Source organism: Notechis scutatus, chromosome 10 (assembly GCF_049901735.1).
Source record: "Notechis scutatus isolate UNSWTSFEM ecotype Mainland chromosome 10, rNotScu1.2, whole genome shotgun sequence".
NCBI lineage: Eukaryota > Metazoa > Chordata > Lepidosauria > Squamata > Elapidae > Notechis > Notechis scutatus.
Window position 1 is genome coordinate 22953779 of NC_142018.1, and position 8606 is coordinate 22962384.

General features: G+C 54.7%; 2 protein-coding genes across 2 annotated transcripts; one reads left to right on the forward strand and one right to left on the reverse strand.

The window, feature by feature from the left end:
- Positions 1-310: 310 nt before the first annotated feature.
- On the forward strand, positions 311-4599 carry RPS4X (ribosomal protein S4 X-linked). Its single transcript, XM_026684270.2, has 7 exons — positions 311-514; positions 861-938; positions 1560-1740; positions 2309-2406; positions 3090-3261; positions 3472-3629; positions 4425-4599. The coding sequence occupies exons 1-7, from the start codon at positions 512-514 to the stop codon at positions 4524-4526; spliced, it is 792 nt and encodes a 263-aa protein (XP_026540055.1). The 5' UTR covers positions 311-511; the 3' UTR covers positions 4527-4599.
- On the reverse strand, positions 4479-8606 carry LOC113423079 (uncharacterized). Its single transcript, XM_026684321.2, has 3 exons — positions 7225-8606; positions 6125-6262; positions 4479-5422 (listed from the first exon to the last, which is right to left on the reverse strand). Exons 1-3 carry the CDS (start codon positions 8306-8308, stop codon positions 5256-5258), a joined length of 1389 nt encoding a protein of 462 aa, XP_026540106.1. The 5' UTR covers positions 8309-8606; the 3' UTR covers positions 4479-5255.

Consider the following 8606-nt stretch of genomic DNA (forward strand, 5'->3'; position numbering starts at 1 on the left):
CATCTTGTGGCAATGAGTCCCACCGGTTTCACGAAGCAGAGTGAGCCTCAAGATTGTAATGATTTATAAAACCCAACGCATCTCCCTCTTGCTTCCCTTCTCCATTTCCCAGTCCTCCAGTGTTGCCAGGTTCCCTGGATGTCCCTTCGGACTCTGCAGTCAGCTGTCCGCCCCCCCACCCCCCATTCCTGGCAGCAGTGGCCTGGGCAGGAGACGCCGCGGACTGAAGTTCCAGATGTGTCGTCAGTAGTGGCCACAAAGAGCGCCCTTCTCCAACTGCATTTCGCACGCGCATGCGTGCTCCGACTTTGGAGGGTGTGTGGACCTGCGCAGCAAGGGCGGGTGGAAGTGATGGAGAGCATCTGCTCTCGGAGTAAGAACCATCGTGGCCGCTTGGGGGAGCTGCTCGCTGTCGCCTCCGAGACTTTCTGGACGCGCGGAGCCGCCGTACTTCAGGCCGGATATCCGGCCGTGGGTGGAAGGTGCGGCCTTTTCTCGGGGGAACGCGACCATGGTGAGTACGCGGCTCTTGGCTCGCACCTCCCGGAATCCCTCGCCATCCGTCGGCCTGCTCTGAGCCGAGCGCCCCGGTTGGGGGCAGGAGGATCGGCCGCCCGGCAGAGCCCCGCGCGGCCGCTCTTTGGCAACAAGCGCCCTTCCCGCTGCGGGCGGGACCCCATGAAAGGTCCCCGGTCCCAAGGAAGGCCGGCCGCGGAAGAAGCTCCGGGCAGGGCCGCGGCAGCTCCGTTCCGGGGGCAACCCGGGGGTGGGGCCCGGAGCATCTGGAAGGGGCTGGCTTGCCTTAGCCGATCTGGCCTCCGCGGCGCATCTCAAGCTGCTGCTTTGCGCGGTTCTTGCAGGCTCGTGGACCCAAGAAGCACCTGAAGCGGGTGGCCGCTCCGAAGCACTGGATGCTGGACAAGCTGACGGGAGTCTTTGTAAGCGCGGCCGTTCAAGCACGCTTGCGGTGGGGGTGGGGTGGGGGGATAGTTCCCTGTAACGCGGCCCTGTAACGCTTCGACTCTCGTGCTTGGTCGGCTGGAGCTCCCAAGCTTTGAGCTACAGGGGTCTTTCCTGTATTCTTGCTCCAGACCACAACTTTGGCGCGTTCTTGTTAAAACAATGCCACAATTTGTGAGCGTGGCACACACTGAGTGGAGGAGGAAAAGAGCCTGCTGAGTGTTGGGCTTTGAGCTCCTGAGCATCTCTGTGGTGTGGCTCCCTTGACGCCTATGTGCTGAAGGGGGGATGCCATAACAGCCCTGGGCAGGCAGGAGGGCCAATATAATGCTATGGCCAGAGGGGCTAAGAATAGCAACAACACCCACGAGGGGAGGAAGCACCCTGGGAGATGTTGGCTCAGCCGTGCACACTCGGCCTCTTGCACTTCTCCGGGGCAGAGTGCTGTCTTGAATACCAGGGGGTGAGGGAAAGTCGGGCTGTGGTTCAGCTATATAAATGGTGGCAGGTTTCATGGCTCGCTCCTGCTTTCTTGAAATGGGAATGTTGCGGGAATATTGTGGCTCTTGTGTGACTTTCCACTGTCTTGGTATTTACAGGCACCCCGTCCATCCACAGGACCCCACAAACTGAGGGAATGCCTCCCACTTATCATTTTTCTCAGGAATAGGCTTAAGTACGCCCTGACTGGCGATGAGGTCAAGAAAATCTGCATGCAACGGTTTATCAAGATTGATGGCAAAATCCGCACAGATATTACCTATCCGGCTGGATTCATGGGTTAGTGAAAGTTAGTTCATGCAGGTCTGTGGAAGGCAATCTGTAGATTAGAAAGGGGAGAAGTGACCTTTTGATAAGGTTGCTGCTCATCCAGGAAACGGTTCTGTTGTGCTAATTCTAATAAAATGCTTTCATAGAGTCTGAGAAATAATTTATCCAGCATTAAATAACCGAGCTCACCTTCTCCAGCCTAGGGTATCCTCAGTTGTTAGATCTCAACTTCTGTAAACCAGGGCAGTTTCTGGTTAAGTGGTTAGGGAACCAACCTGGCCCATTTCCATTATGCAGTTGCCCTCATTTGCTTCCAGTTTCCTCCAGGTGGGCTCTGACTCTCTTTGGCCTCTTTGCTGCTCAGCCTTTTGCCTTTGAGGTGTGCCATGTTTCACTCTTCACGCAGAAGAGTCAGAATCTCCCCTGAGATCTGAAGAAGAAGCAACACATCCAAAGACAAAACCATGCAGTGGCAAAGTCATGTGTGTAGCCTCCTTTCTCTCTTGGAAGCTAAGGGTGTGTCTCCCGATGCCTTTGTTTTTGGCTGATTCCTTGGCCCGTGCATTCTTCTTATCAGATGTGATCAGCATTGAAAAAACAGCTGAGCACTTCCGCCTCGTGTACGATACCAAGGGACGCTTTGCTGTTCACCGCATCACACCAGAAGAAGCCAAGGTAAGCCTGCTGGCCAGCCAGGATTGGAAAGACGGAATTGTGTTCCTTGACTAAGAAACTGAATAAATATGCTCTGAAACTGGGACTTTGTTGCTCATAAACTTAATTATTGTTGTTGCCTTATTTAAGTCCTGTTTTTGGAGGGTGGTGACTAAAATTGACCTCTGAACTTTCTGGGTAGCAGATGGGTGGGGGGAAATTCCTTCATTTCCTGGAGTGCGTTTCCTGCTCTGAATGTTGAGAGGATCTGGGGGTAGGACCGTCCTCACAAATGGTTTTTCATGCTAGGCCTTGAGTCCCAGAGTAGACTGAGATTTGTTGTGATGCTGGTACAAGTTGGGGGTTTGTGATAATACAGTCAAATATGGTGAAAATCTTGTTCTTCAGACCTGCTCCCCAGCCCAAAGGATTAGTGGAAGCTCCTTGATCCTCTCCAGATCCTCCATCAATTCTAGCCTGCTGCCTGAAGGAAAGGGATTGGGAGAATTGTCTGAAGCATCTGGTGGGCTTCAGGCCACCTCCCCTGCTCTAAGCAGGGTGTGGTTCCCGGCATAACAGCAGTTGGGCAGCAGATCAACACTAGGGAAGGCTGTGTCTGCTGTCCTTTTAAAAGCTTTGTAATGGCAGAAGCCCCTTCTCGCAAAGAATTCCTGGCCCAAGTAATTCTCTGTTTGTCTTCCCAGTACAAGCTGTGCAAGGTTAGAAAGATCTTTGTGGGCACCAAAGGAATTCCTCACCTTGTCACTCACGATGCCCGAACAATCCGGTACCCAGATCCCCTCATCAAAGTGAATGACACTATTCAGATTGATTTGGAGACAGGCAAGATTACAGATTTCATCAAGTTTGACACAGGTTTGTTTTTTAAGTGACTTGTGGGGTGGTCAGCCTTTCAGGGGTTGTAGTTTGTGCCCTGAAGGAGAGCAGAACCCCCGCTCCTTAGATGTGGGAAAGTTTCTGTGTTCCTGAAGGCCGTGCTGGGGCCAAGGTTTAGCCTTTGAGTTGAGACACGTGGGAGGATGACTGTAGGTGCAACTTCTTACTAGTCTCCTTTTCCACCTACAGGCAACTTGTGCATGGTGACTGGAGGAGCTAACTTGGGGCGTATTGGTGTAATCACCAACCGGGAGAGGCATCCTGGTTCATTTGATGTGGTTCATGTTAAGGATGCTAACGGCAATAGCTTTGCCACCAGACTGTCCAACATCTTTGTGATTGGAAAGGTAAGCTGCTGGCAGCGGTTCTGCAGTGCATGGTAGACAACTGGCCAGGCACTTATCGCAACTTCCTCGGGCAAGACGTGAACAAGAAGAGCCACTGTCGGCCCTCCTGACTTGCGGGGAAGAGGCCTGATCTGCCATCCTCCTCCCCGCTTGGTTGAGCAGCTGTGGTTTTGGTTTCTACCTGCCAAGAGGGAACTTGTGCAAAAGGATACATTCTTAAATCATACAATCATAATTTTATGATTTCTGAATTTTTATTAAGAATTTTATAATTTATCAAATTCTTAATAAATCAGAACTCATAAAACTTTGAAAATGAAAGCCTAAATATCCAAATAGTTAGGGCACGAGCTTTCACAGATGGGAGCATTAACGGCCAATGTGATTCGTTAGATAACTTCTAGGCTAGAACTAGTATTAGTCCATCTGGTGAGAGTTGCCAGCTTTATTTTTTTTCCCTATCAATAATTTGCTTTCTCGGTTTGTTAGATTGTATCCCTCAAATTTAGTTCTATTTCTTTGCTAAGGCTGCTTAATCCGAGAAGCACTGCAAGCTCCACTTCTGATCTGACCCCTGCTGATCTGGCAGTTCTGGGGGTAGTCAAGTGGCTTTCCAGAGATAAATCTGGCAGAGCTGGAAGTGGATCCTGGCATTCTGGAATATCTAGAATCCCTTCAGCTGGGCCCAAAAGATCATTATGGTTCCGAGGAAAGATAGGAGGTTTTGATTCTAGCATTCCCAGTAATGGCGTGGCAATGTATTTTCCCCTAACGTATTTCCCTTTCAAACTTCAGGGTAACAAGCCTTGGATCTCTTTGCCTCGTGGAAAGGGAATCCGCCTGACGATCGCTGAAGAGAGAGACAAGCGGCTAGCAGCTAAACAGAGCAGCGGTTGAGCCCCCGAGGCGTTTGGGCAAAGCCCCGTCCAGATTGATTTCCGGTTTGATAAATAAACCTTTTCCATACTTCTCTCTGGGCTTTTCTCGCCTTGGCTGTCCTAGAGCCTTTGTGCGTTCTGAGGCAGAAAATAGGACATGGGGTGAAGGGGATTTCCCATGGCTTCAGTCCTTGGGGCTGCCCTAAGGCCAGGCTGCCTTCTGCACTTCTCCTTCCTCTTGGGTTAGTGGCCACTTCCGGCAGAGGTGAGTTAAATATCTCTGTCCCTTAGGGGGAATTATTGCTCCTCTAAGCCACCCTCAGTAGAGCCTTTTTAGTCCGTTTTCTCTGTCCCTGAAAGAAAGAGCCGGATGTGCCAGGAAGCTCAGTGTGTAGACTTTATGAACACGTGTGTGTGTGTGCGTGAAGGGAACATTCCAAAAGCATTGGAGGAATGAGGAAGAGGAGGCACTTACTGAAGAGATTGCGGTGGTTTTATCCTTAGTAAGTCTTGCACGTTTTCTGAGTCAGCTCTTTCTGGCAGTTCTTTATAAAATCTTTTTACAAAAAGGATCGTGGTTCAGGCTGCACAAGGATTTGAATCTGGGAACAGAACAACTAGGCTGGTCCTGCATTGCAAAAACCTTTACGCTGAGATCTTTGGGGGCTGCAGATGATGGTTTGGGAAGGTTCACCGGAATATCCCGCCTTCACCAATTTCCAGGGTTAGCAGGGCCGGCTGCAGCCCCTTACGGTCGCTTTGGTTTGCATCCGGTGTTCCCCTTGCCGTGTTCCAGATCTAGACTTTGCAGGAAACTGCCGACCTCGGAGTGCTCAGAGTCTTCCAAACATAACAGCTGCTCTGAGTCCTTGGAGGTGAAGCTGCCGGAGTCACTTCCACCAAAGTCGCTGTCATCTGAAAATGGAATGACACCAAAAGCTTGGTTTGTGATTGGCAGCTGAGCTCCCCACCTGAACCCTCCGCGGGGTGGGAGGGGGCAGGCGCTTTCCTTTGGCCACCGCGTGCGGGATCAGAAGAGGACCAGTGAGTCAGTCAGCCACTGTTCTCGGGGAGGGGACGGACGGACGGGGGGACACCTGTTGAAGCCAGCAGTAGCAACCTGGTCCAGGTGAGGAGGACGGGGTAATTTGCAGAGGAAGGCCAAACTGAGGAAAGGGGCTGGCAAGGAAAAGGTTTCAGAGGTTGCAGCGGTAACAGAAAAATAGCAGTGGGGGCAAATAAGATCCCCTTGGGCAACCGAATGTCTTGAGTTGGCAGCAAAGGGTTCTGGTGTTGCCAAGGGATTCTTGCAACCTTGAATTAACCAGTGACCCTACCAGGCTAACTCAAAATGCTGTGTGCTGGTTAGCGCTTGCTGGCTCGGCTCTGGTTAATTCCTGGGTGGATAGGAGCGTGCCAGAGTTGGAGGCCAGACTAAAGGGTCCAAGCAAACCCCAGAAGAAATGGCAACGTGCTCCGTGCTGCTGCCAGGGCAAGCCTTGGGGGTGCCCCTATGGCCGGAGGAAGGGGGGCTGCTCGGAGGCCTCCCCTTAGTGGGCGGGTCAGGCAAGCGGAGCTGAAGGAAGCCATAGACACTGTGGGACAGAGCGGCCTCACCCAGGTGCTTCTGCAGGCTCCCAGGGGCCGAAGAGGACTTACTATCTTGCATGGCCCATTCAAGCGTGTCCACCGCATCGGCCAGGGCCGCCTCCTCCGAGTCCTCAAAGTTCCGGGGCTCCCAGTTGTCCTCGGAAGCTGCCAAGAGGAAAGGGAAGTGGGTTGGTCTGAGCTGAGATGGTCCTTCGTTCTCCGGAGCCGTTTCCAGCCCAGAGTCTTTGGCTCTTTTCGAGAAAGACTCGGCTTCCAAGAGCAAAGTCAGATGGGTGCCTAAGGCTTCAGGAAGGCCTGGTCCAGTAAGGGACTCAACATGCTCCTGCTGGCCACTCTGCGTTGGGGTGTGCCAACAAACGTTAGGGGGCCTGGGGAGAAGAAGGCGGCTGTATGTAGGCTTGGTGCCCTGCTTGCTTTCTCTTTAAGAAATGCCCCAAGGATGCCAAACAGCAGCCTTTGGTCTCCCACGTTATTGACAAGCTGGCTGGGGCTGTTGGATTAGAGCAGGGCTGTCAAACTCGAGGCCTGCGGGCCGGATCCAGCCTGCTGGGTGCTTTGATGTGGCCTGCGGGGCCGCCCTGTAAACAGCCGAGGACCGGCCCACCGTGCCTCTGCCAGCAAAAACAGCTCGGGAGGACCGCATGTGGCCCTCCTTAGCTTCATTTTCTCTGGCAGAGGGTGCAGGAGGTCGTCGTGGCCGAAAACCGAGTCTGGGAGCCTGTTCTCACTGGCAGGGTGCTCGGACTGCCACAGGCGTCCCTGACACGACTGCCGTCAAGCTGGCCATGCCCCCCCCCCCGGCCCCTTGAGGTCAAACACAGCCCTGATGTGGCCCTCAATGAAATGGAGTTTGACACCCCTGGATTAGAGGGACTTCCTCGCCTCATGGTTTGCTCCAGGCTGCACTAAACCGCCCAATTCCCCAGAGGCTTTATGAGTTCTCCCCCACACGATGACACTTAATGAGCTTGGCAACCGAGGGCACACCGGGTGCCTCCTGCAAAGTAGGCAGGTGAGCCGTGCTAGTCTATGTAGGCACAGCCTTTCAGCACATGGTTATAAGGCAGAAGACTTTGGGGGTCTTTGTATCTGGCGAAAAGGCTTACAGGTCTCGATTGCCTCCGTGTTGATGGGCAGATCTGCCTCTGAGCTGCTGCCGACGGAAGAAGTGCTCGTGTCTTCAAAGTCGGCCGAGTATTGCGAAGCACTGCTGCAGACGCTTAGGCTGTCTGCGAGGTTCCAGCCGTGCTGCAGAGCAGGGAGCCAGGCGGAGCTGGGTGCCTCGGTTGCCCCCTCTGTGCCAGCCTCAGGTAGGGTGGGCTTAGCCCCCTCTCCTTTGGGAGGGGCTTCTGGCTGCAGCTGGTGGGGCAGCCGAGGGTCCCGGTGGAGGAAGTAAAGGCTGAGGTGCTGCTGGACGTAGGGGAAGGTGAGGATGGTGCTGGCACTGGGCCGGGCTTCGGGGTCCTTCTGCAGGATGCTCTGGATGAGGCCGTGCAGGGAGGCCGGGTAGCTGGCTGGGACGGGGCTGGGGCTGCAGTTCACAATCTTGTGGAACAGGCTGATCATGCTGAAGGCCTGGAAGGGCGGCTGCAAGGCACACATCTCGTAGAGGACGCAGCCCAGGGCCCAGATGTCTGCCTTGGAGCTGTAGGGCAGGTCCCTGCAGAGCTCGGGGCTGAGGTAATAGGGCGTGCCCACAAAGGTGCTGGCTAGTTCCAGGGTGCCGTCCATCACCTTGGAGATGCCAAAATCCCCCAGCTTGAGGACGCAGGTCTGGGTGAGGAAGACGTTGGAGGCCTTGATGTCCCTGTGCAAGATCCTCAGGGCATGGATGTACTGCACCGCCAGGGCCAGCTGCACGAACCACCGCATGATGACGCTCTCGGGGAAGGGCCCCCCTTTCTGGATATGCTGGTCGAGGGAGCCCCCGTCGCAGTACTCCTGCACGATGAAGACATGCGCCTCCTCGGTGTCCAGGAAGTGGCCGTGGCAGGCCACCACATGGGGGTGCTGCAGCTGCCGCAGGATGGCCACTTCCCGCAGGATGGCCTCCTTGCTGCGCAGCCGCTTCCCGGGCACCGCCTTGACCTTCTTGACGGCAAAGAGCTGCTTGGTGCTGGCGTTCCTCATCAGGAAGACTTCGGCACTGGAGCCCTGGCCGATGCTGAAGATGGGCTCATACTGCTCCATGCTGCCCCCCCGAGGCCCTCTGCCCTCCCTTGACCCATGGCCAGAGGAAGAGAGGGGCAGGAGCAGGGGATACTCACCACCAGCCTGGCCTTGGCCTCCAGGGCATGGCTGAAGTCAAGCCAGAGGGGCAGGGGAGCCTGCATCATAAGAATGACTATGACACCGCCGGCCCCACCCCCCTCCCCAAGCTGGCCTGAACTGCAAGGCCAGGGAGGGGCCCAAATCATGGGCCCATGGGAGGGGGAGGGGGCTCAGAGGACGCTCTGGACCTTTCTCTGCAGCTGCCCAGGGAATCCCC

Coding starts and splice junctions, on each gene's coding strand:
- RPS4X (XM_026684270.2), top strand. Junction 1,741..2,308: donor CTATCCGGCTGGATTCATGG/GTTAGTGAAAGT, acceptor TCTTCTTATCAG/ATGTGATCAGCATTGAAAAA. Junction 3,262..3,471: donor TTTCATCAAGTTTGACACAG/GTTTGTTTTTTA, acceptor TTCCACCTACAG/GCAACTTGTGCATGGTGACT.
- LOC113423079 (XM_026684321.2), bottom strand. CDS start 8,308: ATGGAGCAGTATGAGCCCATCTTCAGCATCGGCCAGGGCTCCAGTGCC. Junction 6,263..7,224: donor CACGGAGGCAATCGAGACCT/GTAAGCCTTTTC, acceptor TCCTCTTGGCAG/CTTCCGAGGACAACTGGGAG. Junction 5,423..6,124: donor GAGCCTGCAGAAGCACCTGG/GTGAGGCCGCTC, acceptor TTCCATTTTCAG/ATGACAGCGACTTTGGTGGA.